The following is a 14,214-nucleotide window of genomic DNA, read 5'->3' on the forward strand; positions in this document are numbered from 1 at the left end:
TTATAACTGCATTATGGTATACTTGTCTAAAAACACATGGGAAGTTATTTAGCATTTTAAACATAATATATTTTTAAACACCCTTTTTCTATCGTTGAAAACAAAAAGCTTATCTAAGAAAATAAATGTTCTTTCTTTTAGTGCTTGTTTTAAATTATTTAAAAGCTTATGGTGTAAACCAAACTAAAACAAAGCCAAATAGAACAGCTGCTGCACATTTCACCAAGTCTTTGTTTTATATCCGAGCCTAATTTCATTTTTTGCAGCTTCTTTTGCAGTCTAATTTAACTGTTTCAAAAAATATAACAACAAGATTTTTTATCGATTTAATCAATTTATACCACGCTCAAAATAAGGACTATTATTTATATTGCTTTATTATTCTCATCAGGGCGCCTGCCTCTAACATAAAGGTTATGGGTTTGATGCTTAACGCTACTGCCATTAAAGGGACACCCAATAGATATTGCTCTAACCCAGTGGTTGTTTAAGTGTTGTCTAAACTGTCAGCCATACATTAAAAAAATACAAAAAAAAACAATTACGCACAGAGTTGCATGCGTGGTAACTCGTAAGCGGGCATGAAGTGTATTAAACAGAACACCTGCGTCAAAGCGACTGACGTTGCCCGGCCACGCAAGAATAAATAGGTTACGTTCATATAGTAGGATGGGGCAGATGGGACAGCTTCTTGTTTAATTTTCTCCACCCATTTAGCAATAAACAAAAAACATTCAAAGAATTGTAAATACGTATCTTCGCGACTCCTATAGACCGTCGTTAATTGCTTAAACACGATCAGGATATTCGAATATCACGTGCTAAAGGTGTCCCATTTCCCCCCACAGTAAATTAATTTATTTGTTTCCCAATTTTCGCTTGAAGGCGCTAAAGCGACTCGAAACTCGTGACTTGTCACCCAATGCGTAAAATTGCGAATGATTGTATATAAAACGGGTGTTCTGCTTCATACACCTCGTCTCCTTTACGAGTTACCATGTATGTAACCTGCTGGGTAGTTGTTTACCTTTTTGGGATGGCCTAATTTGTACACCGTATTATTGATTACTGAGTTAGAGAAATGACCGTCTTTTCTATATAGACAGACATACCAACAATGGTATAGTAGCATTTAAACGTGATTTGTAAAGCTTGCGAAAGCCCTGCCGTGCGAGATTTGTTAGGTATATAGAAATAACGTGACAACAAGCCGTTTAAATCTACGTTTAAGATGTGAGAGACCAATATGAGGTACATAACCGAAAGCTCATAGAAGCGCTTTATTATACCTTATAGTAGTTATACATAATATACAAATATCCTGGCCGTGTTTTAAACAATTAAAAACGGCCTATAGGGGTAGGGATACGAACTTATAATTTTTTAAATATTATTTGTTTATTACTGAATGGGACGGGAAAATAGAGTTAAAAGGTGTCCCATCTTCTTCCACCCGCTTTAAGTACAAAACACCCACATAATAATCTGTGTCTACGTAGTGCGTATTTTTACTCCAACGCGTCATATATATTGAATAGCTTATGAAAGTATTCCATACACGTCAAGACCCATGTTATATTGATTTGTCAGCAGATATGATGTGTATAAAACTTCCGTATTTGTAGTGAGTTGTTCTGCTACTATTAAAGCTGTAGCTCAAGAGTCACGTGGTATGACGTCGTTTCCGGTCTAGTACATTCGTTCGCAGTGCAACATATATGCAATGGTACATTCGTGTGTATAGAGTGACAACTGTAGCATTAGCGTGTAGCGAAACTGCAAGCTGTTATAGTTTTGTTGTGAACGTGCATATCAGACAAACTTTATTAAAAAAAATTAGGTTACAAGAAATGCTCAATTTTATGAAATGACATTTTCAGGTATAATTTATAAGACTAATATAAAGTGTAGCTTATTTGATATTAAAATATCATGTGGAAAATCTAAATTTAGTAAAATAAACTGTATAAAACTAGAGTGTTCGTTTATGTTAATATTTAACAAAATAGGCGGATTTTAATATTTATTTAAAATCGGTAATTTTGGACAAAAACGAGAAAAATGGAAAGCAAAGGTTTGAACTGTTGCAAGTATTTGATGTTTCTATTCAACTTACTAATATTCGTAAGTACATAACGTGTATACGTATATATATTATAGGGTTGGGGAAAGATGGGACACCTTTCACACATAATAACCAAATATCCTGATCGTGTTTTAAACAATTAACAACGATCTATGGAAGCCGTGAGGATAAAGTTTTATAAAAAATCGTTGAATGTTTGTTTACTTCCAAATTGGAGGAGCAAATAGATTGAAAAGGTGTCCCATCTTCCCCCAACCTACTACATAATTGCTCATACCGTAGTAAAGAGACTACTTTATAATTGCATGTTTTCCACGCAATAATTCAGCTGCTGTTTATTTATACAGTAGGGTGGGGGAAGATGGGACACCTTTAGCACATGATATCCAAATATCCCGATCGTCTTTTAAACTATAACAACGATCTAGGGGAGTCGCGAGGATACGTTTTTATAATTCTTTGCACTTTCTTTGTTTACTACCAAATTGGGCGAGAAAATAGAATGAAAAGGTGTCCCATCTTCCCCCAACCAACTATAAGTATTTTTGCGACCGCGGACAATGCGATATGGGCGTTAACCTATGCGTTCAACATGCACAATGGCTTATAAAGCGTAGCGTATAACTGCTGTACACGCGTACAGTGAACGGATACGCAGTTTTAGTTTCAAATTAATTGTTGCGACGCAAATTTCCTGTACCCTATAGGTACGGGTACAGACATACCTTAACTTTGCCAAAATGGTAAACAACTTTAAGAAAACTGAATACGCACATTTTTGGCTTCTCCGGTAAAAAAACATTTATAGTAAGGTAGGGGAATATGGAACACATGACTTCTAGTCCCATTTGGCAGTAAAGAACTTCCAAAGAATTATGAAACCGTATTCTAATAAACGACTCCCATAGACCGTTGTTATTTGTTTAAAACAGGATCAGGATATTTGGGTATTATGGGTTAAAGGTGTCCCGTTTTCCCCCACAGTACTGTAATTGTTTGGGTTTCATTATACGGAGCAATACAGCTACTGTGTAGTGGATATACACCTAACGCTTTGCATACACAGTTCGTTTGTGCATGGTCAACGCATGTTAATTTTGTTTTTGTTTACAGATCACTGAAACAGTCAACGCATGTTTACGTGTATACTAATCAACTAAAATGCGATATATTGGTTTTATGTCGACATAGTTCGTGTGTATATACGGTCAAGGCATGTTTTCGCGCTTTGTTTTTGTTTACCAATCAACATTAAATGATTGACGCAGCTTTGAGCGACGTATCCGCTAACTTTAAAGTAAAGCATCAGCATTAACACGCAGTATAAATGCTTGGTTTGGAGAAACATATAGTGATTTTTTTTATATTGAACTGTACTGCTGTAGTGTAAACGTCGACTGGTTTGTCGTTTACTTTCTACAAAATTTCATATGAATATGTATGGATTCCATATGGACGACAGTAAACAATAGGTGTATAAATACAACATGTGTGTCTTGTGTATAAGAAGACACCCATGTTATAACTTGACAGTGAGCATGAGGTGTATGAATACACCATGTGTGTCTGATGTATAGAAAGACAACCTTTTTATAACTCGACGGTGAGCATGAGGTGTACAAATGCACCATATGTGTCTGATGTATAGAAAGACAACCTTTTTATAACTCGACGGTGAGCATGAGGTGTTCTAATATACCATGTGTGTCTGGTGTATAAGAAGACACCCATGTTATAACTCGACAGTGAGCATGAAGTGTATGAATACACAATAATAAAAGATTTTATACGTTTAGTTGTGCGGGTGCGTTCTTCTTGGTCTGAGTGTATGGGCGTACGTGAATGCTGACTCTTTCAAAAAGATCATATCCTCCGACCCAGTTATATTCAACTCTCTCATTGTTCTTATTGCCGTTGGAGCAGTGCTGATTGTAGCTGGTTTCTTCGGTTGTCTTGGAGCAATACAAGAAAGCAAATGCCTTTTGGGAACGGTGATATTATAAAACAAAACATTACTAACTAGTTTTAGCGCGGTATTTTTTTTTCATTTAATGATTGAAACTCGTTATCCTATAGCGTGACGAGCCAATGGCGGTCCTGTTTTTTACAACTAGGGCCACTTACAAGTTACCACGAATGTATCTTTGTTTTAATTTGTTTTACAGAATTTTGGCTTTTTTTAAACGTGTATAGACTATAGCTCATGGCCTACTAGAGATATCTTTAGTAGGCCGAGACTAGCTTAACGATCTTCTTTTATTAGTTTTTTACCATCGTGTTGGTCATATTCATTGCCGAAATAGTAGGAGCCATCTTAATCTATGTGTATTACCCGAAAGCAAAAGACCTTGCATTACAAAGCATGCAAAATTACAACACAACAACAAAGCAACCATGGGACATCCTACAAACAACAGTAAGAAGACATAACTGTATACTGTATTAATATATTAGTGTAGGGTGGGAGAAGATGAGACACCTTATTCTATTTTCTTAACCCAATTGGTAGTAAACAAAGTACATTGAAAGCATTTCAAAACATGTTAGTTGTTTAAAATACGATCAGGATATTTGGCGCTAAAGGTGTCCCGTCTTCCCCCACCCTACTATATCTCGGAAACGTAAAGGAAATACGTTTGACATAAAACATGTTTTTATGCTACGCACGTTTCTAAATTTAAAACAAGTACTAGTAATATAGTACTGCAGGGTAAGACAGAACTCCTTTAGCACATAGTAACGAAATATCCTGATCGTATATTAAACAAATAACAACGGTCGATGGAAGACTTGAGGATGCGGTCTTATAATTTTTGAATGTTCTTTGTTTACTACCAAATGAGCCGAGAAATTACAGTTATTAGCTGTCCCATCTTCTCCCACCCTAGTACCATATATATATATAAATATATATATGTGTGTGATTTTTATTAAATACGCCACCAACTATAACCGCGTAGAGCCTCAGACCGGTAACCTTTATAGGTTAGAAGCGAGCGTGCTAATTACTACGTCGCTAGACCATAAATAATAAAGCAAATCAATCAACATAAGTTATTTTGGGCTAGGTATAAATTGCCTAAATCGATCACAACTCCTATGTGCTGGTCAATTTTCAATTATACAGTGAAATTGGCCTATATAAAGGTCCCGAAAATAGAACCCTACTATATATGTATTTATTTTATTTCCTCGTTCCACTTAGGAGTAAACAAAGATAATTAAACAATCTATGCCCGTATTCCTGTGACTCTGAACGAGCGTTAGTAACTGTTAAATCACGATTGGAAAATTTGGGATATTGTGCTGACGTTATCCCATTTCCTCCCACATTTTATCCCGTCTTACCCCGCATTGATTCTATTTCAGTTTAAATGCTGCGGCTTTACCAACTACAGCGACTGGGGTTCTACCATACCAAGTACATGCTGTAGTGATGCAGCGTCTCCATGTTCACCATCAATGACAACGTTTTATCCGCTTGGCTGTGAAGCTGCGATTCGTAAATACTTCTGGATAATTGGGGGAATCGGTATCGGCATTATCGTATTCGAGGTAATTTCGTTGTCAAAATAATACTTATTTTTTGTTGTTTGGTAATCTATATCGTTTTTTAATTTTAAACCAAAAGCTACTGTTATTCTTGTAATTTATTTTAAATGGATATATTTATATCTTTGTACTGATAGCATCTTTATTAATAAAATAAAGTAACAGAAAATCAGGGCTAAAAAAGTTTTCTTTAAAAAATGTTATAACTCTTTGAATGTTTTTTGTTTGCTTCCAAATGGGACAAGAACTCAAAATGTTGTCCCAACTTCCCCAACTTATTATAGGACCAATTTAATGTTTAATTTGTTTTTCAGATATTGGCGATGATTTTCGCATGCTGCCTCTTTCAAAACATTGGAGATTATGAAATGGCTTAAGCAAATTGTTAAAAAACATCATAATTTGGTACTTTTACCATTTAGGCCTAAATGCCTTTGAACATAGTCACTTTTATCAGCAGTATCCATTCTTGTTTATTGCCTATAAGTATAGAACGTTATGTCTAAACGAATTAAAACACCCGTTTCTCGTTTATAATGTCAATTTTCCTTTCCCATTACCGTATATACACACATTATAATAGGCCTGTTAAATTTTTCGTGTTTGCTAAATAATGCAGCTTTTAAATTTTTTGTTCAAACTAATTTATAGGTTTAAGCCGAATCTTGTTGCACTAAGTTAGTTTGACTATACATTATTTTAACTTTCAAAATGGAGTTTACAGGTATAAAAATTGGTCTGAATTAATTTAAGTAAACACCAGTAAATCAAAATGAGGCTGCAAAAGTTAAATGTAACAATTTTAGCTTATATCATTTATATTTTTTGGCCCAAACTTTACAACAGCCCTTAAAGCCTTAATATGTGTTCACATCACAGTTTCAAACACTTTATATTTTGCATCTAATAATCAAGGTTTACCAAATTGCAATCATGAGTTAGTTCAATCGTGCAATAATAAAACTTATGTACAAATTCGTTACATTGAATAATATGTAATTATGGATAACACGAAGCACCTTTAGCCCATAATAACCAAATATCCCGATCGTGTTTTAAACAATTTAAAACGGTCTATGGGAGTCGTGAGAATACAGTTTTATAATTCTTTGAAAGTTATTTGGTTACTACCAAATGAGACAAGAAAATAGAATGAAAAGGTGTCCGATCTTCTCCCACCCTACTATACTACGTGTACAAAATGTGAATGTAACTTACTTATTTTCGTTGTAAAACGGGTGTTTTATAGGTGAGTGGTTATTTTCGTGGAAATCTTTTTAGTGTTTAGCTGGTAATTAAGAAAAGCCATAAAAATTGGTTTGGCTCATTTACTGTAACCCTTCTTACATAGGACTCGAAGTTTTGTTTTAAGTTTCGATATGTAAAAATCCGTTACCGCTACATGGCGCTATGGTGCAACGCATCATTGAAGCAGTAGTTCCTAGTTAAATTTTATACCACTGAGCTACTTATTTTTACCAAGGAAATCGTTATCTTAACATTTACTTACAAATTAACATTAGGTAATCATAAGAACATCATGTTTCTATATATTAACAAATAAAATATTCTATAAAACTCATTTGATGGCTGGTTCAGATTTATAAAATTTAAACTTAAAACGGTATTTCATTTAACATACAGTAGGCAGGGGTAATATGGAACATGTTTTCTTTCTATTTTACCTTCTTATTTGGTAGCAAACTAATTATATATGCATAAATAGATAACCGTTTCTTCATGATTAAAAATAGTGTTGTTAATTTTTAAAACATGATTAGGAAATATGATTTATTCCGTTCTAATGGTACCCGTCTTACCCTACAGTACTTTTTTGTACCCAGTTTAAGTACTACCACCGATATAGCCTCTTTTAATTGCTGTATAGCACTTTCCGCGCACGATGTATGAATCCGAAGCTCGTTTGGAAACGAGGTAGTTCCTAGAAAATAGCTGTACAACTACCAGTATAGGAAGCTTAACAGTAAACAGTCTTACTAGATGAGTTGCAAATTAAACTAAGTTATAAACCATTTTCTTATGAGCATGTAATGTATATATAAGTTGTCTATTAGTATAGCATTTGCGTGAGTATGTGCTATAAGACAAATACGCTAAAACAGTCTCAGTTTTCCGTACAAGTCACGGCATTAACTCAGCATACTTTTAGGTACAGCTAGTGCTTCATGACTTTGTGGTTAACATTTAGTGAACATGAAGACCGCTTCTTTAGATGCTTGCAAGTATTTTCTCTTCACTCTAAGTCTTTTTATAACGGTAAGTGTTGAACTATAAGGTTCACCTATATACTGTTTACATTTGTCTGTAAAACACTGATGCTATAGTAAATATAAATGGACAGGTTTTATACTGCAGGTGATTATAACTTATGTGTGTCATAACAATAGCCATTCTTGTTGTATTTCTTTATCATCAAATGACAATTGTTGTTGTTTTGATTTGAAATCTTTTCCAGCTGATCGGGGCAGTGTCACTAGCGCTAGGAATCATGGGTTACTTACAAAGTGGAAGCTCACAGCAGCTTATTAACTTACCAATTACAATCTTAATCTTGATTGTCAGTTCTTCGACAATTATTGCTGGTTTCTTTGGCTGTATTGGATCCAGCATTGAAAATAAAAGTCTGCTTGTAACGGTAAGATAAAAGCTTACGTAAAAGTGGCTGTACACAGTATCCGGCGTGCGAATTCGCATGCCTACAGCCACCTTAAGCCTACAAATTTATCATTCATATTGCTGTATTTTGTGAAACAGTGTTTCTTAAACTTGTTGACCCACAAGATTCCTGGACGATACCTACAGTGCTTTTTTTCACATATCTTTTTTAATATAATAGGGTGGGAAGAGACAGGATACCTTTACTTTAGCACATAATACCTAAACATCTTGGTTGTGTTTTAAACAATACTGTACTTTTAAAATCCCTGACCTAAAACGGTATGTTTATTTTTTTAGTTTTCTAACTTTTTTTTATTTTTAGTTTTTTCTTCTGGTCGTTTTACTTTTGGTCTCGGAGATCGTTCTTGTTATCATAATTTTCCGCCAGCAAAGCCATTCAAAATCAACTGCTCTTACAAGTATTGCTGAATATCATACATCACCCAGCTCGCAAGTGTATTGGGACGACCTACAGAGACGGGTTTGTTGGTCTAAAAACTGTTTAAAATTAATCAATTTATTTAACTTAAACCCTATATGTTGCTGCTACAACGTGTATTATAAGTATGAAAGCGTATCATGTTACACCCTGCTGCTGTTAATAGGCCATACAAACAAACAGATACAAAATATACTAATGTCGTTAATTAATAAAGTTTCACGCTACGAATGTAGCTGCATTTTAACAATGCCACCAGAATGACGGGCACAAACTTACAGCTTAGTGAACACTTTCTAATGTTTGTTTTTTAAGATGATTTGCTGCGGATACGACAATTTCAAAGATTGGAAAAACGAAACGCTTCCTAATTCCTGTTGCGGCATTCACCCATTGCCTTGTACAACCAGTTCTCCATATTTAAGCATAACTGGGTGTTCTTCATACTACAACAGATATCATGATATTGTTGGATACCTTCAAATTGCTGTTTCTCTATTAGAGGTAATTTTCAAACGCAGGACTAAATTGTTAGACGAAACAAGCGTACCTTATATCCAAAAGCTAAAATATAAATGAACCACGGTACCGACTGCTGGTATTATTACAAACCAAGTCATCCCGTTTCGCTGCCATATCAACGTATTTCTACAAGAAGCAAGTCCACAGATGAACAATCTGAAACGATGTCAAAATTAAAATATATAGTAGGGGGAGCGAAGATGAGACACCTTTTCATTCTATTTTCTTAATCTACTTAGTAATATACAAAGAACATTCAATGAGTATTCAAACTCTATCTTCACGATTTCTCTATGTCATTATTAATCGTTTAAAACACGATCAGGATATTTGGATATTTTGTGCTAAAAGTGCCCCGTCTTACCCCACCTTACTGTATTTAAGTTTAAAACGTGCCCACTGCTGAGCGCAAATTTTTTTCTCAATAACTTGTTTCCGTTTCAGATAATTGCTGTCGTTTTAACCTGTGTGGTATTTGATTCATTTAGCGAGTATGAGATCGCGTAACTAACCTGATGAACGCCCCAGTATATGCTGACTGGATGCCTTTGACGTGCTGGTATCGCATTCGTTTCGTAAAACCTTTCCCCGTTTCCGAAAATTTTATTGTTGACAGTTTATGTTTCGCCTTATGTTATTGTTAGTATACACCTTGTCCGTTTATTTCTATGTTAAGCTTGAACCAGTGTCGACTTTTGTCAAGAGAGAGTGTTTTACCTTGGCAGCTATTTACAAAGAATAAACCAGTGGTTCTTAAACTTTTTTGTACGCTTTACCCATTTAACAAAGATGCTTATCAGATTTACCACTAATATGCAATATGGCGCTCGTTTATTAAAAAGCGAAAACAACTAATTACATCAGTTATATTTAATACGACGAATGCGCTTGCTTTTTGGCAACGAGTTGTTTGTTTTGTAAAATGTCTTGTAAACTTCTACAACTGATGTGTTTTTGATTAGTAGCTCATTTACCCTTTAAATACGAAAGAGAAACCCCCAGGAGTAAATTTACCCCAGTTTAAGAAATGCTGGTATAAACAATATCTCATTTGTGATTATATACCATGATATACAAACGACAAGATTTCCTTTAAGGAAAAGGCCCCAGTGTTTACAAGTCTTTCTGGCTTTAGAATCTCACAAAACTTCCATACTTACATTAATACAGGCCCGACTGTACACTGCTTGAATAAAGCTTTAATTTTTTCTCAGAAAAACTAATCGCAGCTGACTGGAGCGAAATAGGAAATTGAACCGTAAACACTTTAACTGTATAGACAACTAAATCAGAAGAGGCAGCTATATTGAACATTCTTTTAAAGCAGATATACCAAGGCGTCCAGGTTTTAACGAAAGGTTACATTTTAATAAAGATTATATTTTAAAATCTAGAATTAAAGGTGTTTGAAAGTGTCAAGTAAATAACAAAATGAAATCGACAGCATTGAATGTTTGCAAGTGGCTGATGTTTACCTTCAACCTTATAATTACTGTAAGTATTGTTTATTTCAAGTATAATTTGTAATTTACTGTTAGGTTTTCAAAGTCGACGGCTGTCAGATTAAGTCAAACATGTAATTTAAAATTATGAATGTATTTTATACTGTCTTATGCCAACATCAAATCTAAAGTATAAAGAGTAACTTATAGGACGTATTTTCATTTTCGTTTCTTGTTGTTAATTGTTCAAACCAGAAAAGATGTGATTTAAGTGCTAACGGTTTTTATCTTACCCCACATTACTATTCGACCCCTTGGTCTTATAGTGCACCAATTGTCAGCAGTCCAGGAAAAATATTGCAACAATCACCAACAAAAGGCTATACGTGGTAACTCTCAAGCCGGTGTACGACGTCTATAAAATGTTAATAACATTTAAAAAGTTGCCTTACAACAAAAACAAATATGTTACACTCAATTCCATTTGGAAACTTATAGTTTTCTGTTGTTTTCAGATTTGCGGAGCTGTTTTGCTTGCTTTTGGTATATGGGCGTATGCAAACGGAAACAGTTTCCGAAAGCTTGTTTCCGCTAATCTTTATCTTTCCAATTCCATGGCACTTATGATGGCGGTTGGTTCGATATTAATAATAGCTGGACTCTTCGGCTGTATTGGGTCACTTATGGAAAACAGATGCATGCTGGGGACGGTAAGTTTAAGCCAACTTCTCCAAAACCCTTAATCGCTGTTTCACGGACAATTTCGTATAGATGGGATACAGTAAGGTAGGGGAATATGGGACACTTTTTCCATTTGTTTTCTCGTCCAATTTGATAGTAAACAAATAACACTTAAGGAATTATAAAACAGTATCCTCACGACTGCCATATTTGTCTATATAGACCGGTGTTAATCGGTAAGGAGATACTTAAATAATATGTACTAAAGGTGATCCGTATTCCCCCACCCTACAATATGATAGAGGTAGCAATTAGATAGTAAAAAGTTTTACAACCTATTTTGCCAATTTTCAAGTACAAAATGTGCCAACAGTTTATGCTCATGCGAGCCCAATAAATATTAAGCTGTATAATTGCATTTTAAAATATGATTTAAAAACTCATATAATATCGCCCGTTAAATAGTTATGTGAAAATATACTACTTTTTCTGCAATGCAAAAGTTAGTTTTTTAATTATTTCTAAAGTTACATACGTGGTAACTCGTAAGCGGGCAAGACGTGTATAAAACAGAACACCCGCCGTATTATAACGACTGTCGGTGCCCTGCCATGCATAAAAAAGTTGCATTCACTAAACTCTTCCACAGCGTTGTTTGTTTTTACCCGTTTTATTCTCGCAGTTTTTCACTATCGTCTTGATTTTGTTTGTCATCGAAGTAGTTTCCATCATACTACTGTTCGTGTATTGGCCCAAAGCAGAAACACTGGCATTGAACAGCATTCATCATTACGATACAGACAAGAAAATACCATGGGACTATTTACAAAGATCGGTAAATTGTTAAAATGATATGCCTTTATGAAACAATTCACGATACTACAGCTTAAACGTCAGTGCTGCACCGTGTGGTCTATTTCCAGATGTATCAAGAGTGTCTTTTTATACATCAGACGCACATAGTGTATTTATGCACCTCATGCTCACTGTCGAGTTATAACATGGGTGTCTTCTTATACATCATATACACATGATGTGTTCATACACCTCATGCTCACTGTCGAGTTATAACATGGGTGTCTCCTTATACACCAGATACACATGATGTATTCATACACCCCATGCTCACTGTCGAGTTATAACATGGGTGTCTTCTTATACACCAGACACACATGGTGTATCCATACACCTCATGCTCACTGTCAAGTTATAACATGGGTGTCTACTTATATACCAGGCACACATGGTGTATCCATACACCTCATGCTCACTGTCAAGTTATAACATGGGTGTCTACTTATATACCACACACGCATGGTGTATTCATGCATCTCATGCTCACTGCCCAATAATAACATATTTTCCATACACAGATGAAATGTTGCGGTTACACCAGTTATACAGACTGGGGTTCAGAAATTCCTTCAAGTTGTTGCTTCCACAATCAGACATGTACAGTCGGGTCCAAAGACCTGTATGTAAAAGGGTGCAGATCATCTATTCAGCATTACATATTCATTATTGCAATTTTTGGTGTCGGTGCTCTCTTGTTTGAGGTGATGTTTATTTCCAAGTATAATAAGTGGACTAAGATGATTCGTGTGTTCATTCTCCTTTCGCGTCCAATTTTGTAGTTAACTAGGACTATTTAAAGATTTATATAACCGTAGCCCAGCCGCCTTAAAAGAGCGTTGTTAATTGTTTAAAACACAATCATAAATTAAGGAAATATTAGGGTATGCCATCTTACCCCAAAGTAATATATCTTGGTAATTTTTATGTATGTCTAATCTCAGAGGGACCTTTCAAAGTTCTAAAACAAAGTTTTATGTTATGCCAATTACCCAACCTTTTGAAAAAAACGGCCAACAAAACTAAAGCTGTTTCTAAACTGTCCGCCATTCAAACAATCACCCACAAAGTAACATACGTAGTAGCTCGTTGGCGGGCACGAGGTGTATGAAACAGAACGTCCGTATTATAACGACTGTAGTTGCCCCGCCACGCAAAAATAAAGCAAGTTACGTTTACATGCAACATAAAGTACCACCCAAACTAAGCATTTTAATTTAGTATTAAATTTGTTTCCACAGCTGTTGGCTATCGTCTTTACCTGTGTTCTGTATCAATCTATTGGAGATTATCAGCCAATGGCGTGAAGCTGTTGATTATCAGCCAATGGCGTGAAGCTGTTTTGTTGTCTGAACTTCGTTTGTAAATATTTAATTGTAAAGAAAAATAATCAGTTATTTGACAATTTTAAAAGTTGGTTATCTGGAACAAAATCAACAATATTTTGTTTCTGAATCACTTTTTTATCCTTGCTCTTAAAGCAAAATATACTTTACAAATGAATCCCTAATGAGCCTATAACGCCTATGCTTTTCACTGTATATGTAAATTATGCCTGTTTCTACTATACGAGGTCTTTAATTTTATCTAGTTGTCGCTCTTACTTTTACCGTGTGTTAATTAATTTAAAAAGTGTTTCATTTCCGGCACTTTTAGGCGACGCTGTGCTAAAGTGGTTAACGCAATTGCCTGTTCCCCCAACGTACTGGTTTGAGGCTTGATGCTGCTGATACCATTTTGCGTGTAAGTGTCTTTGGGCAAGACACTTGACGGCAATTGCAAAATTACATACTTCGTCGTAACTTGTTAGCGTACATGAAGTGTATAAAACAGAACAGAAAAACAGAAGAAATTCCGTGTTATAATAACTGTCGTTTCCTGTGCCTAACGAGATAAAAGTCGGATTTATTCAATAACAAATGTACGAAGCTTGAGGCTGCTATGATTAATGTTTTGTTGCC

General features: G+C 35.1%; 3 protein-coding genes across 3 annotated transcripts; all 3 read left to right on the forward strand.

Moving 5' to 3' along the window:
- The first annotated feature begins 1,770 nt into the window (after window positions 1-1,770).
- LOC100185551 (tetraspanin-9) lies at window positions 1,771-6,617 on the forward strand. The gene is made up of 5 exons (XM_002121339.5): window positions 1,771-2,124; window positions 3,883-4,077; window positions 4,350-4,502; window positions 5,456-5,641; window positions 5,953-6,617. Exons 1-5 carry the CDS (start codon window positions 2,062-2,064, stop codon window positions 6,013-6,015), a joined length of 660 nt encoding a protein of 219 aa, XP_002121375.1. The 5' UTR covers window positions 1,771-2,061; the 3' UTR covers window positions 6,016-6,617.
- Window positions 6,618-7,763: 1,146 nt separating this feature from the next.
- LOC100175363 (leukocyte surface antigen CD53-like) lies at window positions 7,764-10,036 on the forward strand. The gene is made up of 5 exons (XM_002121188.2): window positions 7,764-7,915; window positions 8,115-8,294; window positions 8,640-8,798; window positions 9,072-9,260; window positions 9,723-10,036. Exons 1-5 carry the CDS (start codon window positions 7,853-7,855, stop codon window positions 9,783-9,785), a joined length of 654 nt encoding a protein of 217 aa, XP_002121224.1. The 5' UTR covers window positions 7,764-7,852; the 3' UTR covers window positions 9,786-10,036.
- A 469-nt stretch (window positions 10,037-10,505) lies between these two features.
- On the forward strand, window positions 10,506-14,208 carry LOC100180780 (tetraspanin-9-like). The gene is made up of 5 exons (XM_002120202.5): window positions 10,506-10,772; window positions 11,236-11,430; window positions 12,084-12,236; window positions 12,775-12,957; window positions 13,495-14,208. Exons 1-5 carry the CDS (start codon window positions 10,710-10,712, stop codon window positions 13,558-13,560), a joined length of 660 nt encoding a protein of 219 aa, XP_002120238.1. The 5' UTR covers window positions 10,506-10,709; the 3' UTR covers window positions 13,561-14,208.
- Window positions 14,209-14,214: the final 6 nt, after the last annotated feature.

Source organism: Ciona intestinalis, chromosome 12 (genome assembly GCF_000224145.3).
Source record: "Ciona intestinalis chromosome 12, KH, whole genome shotgun sequence".
Taxonomy (NCBI): domain Eukaryota; kingdom Metazoa; phylum Chordata; class Ascidiacea; order Phlebobranchia; family Cionidae; genus Ciona; species Ciona intestinalis.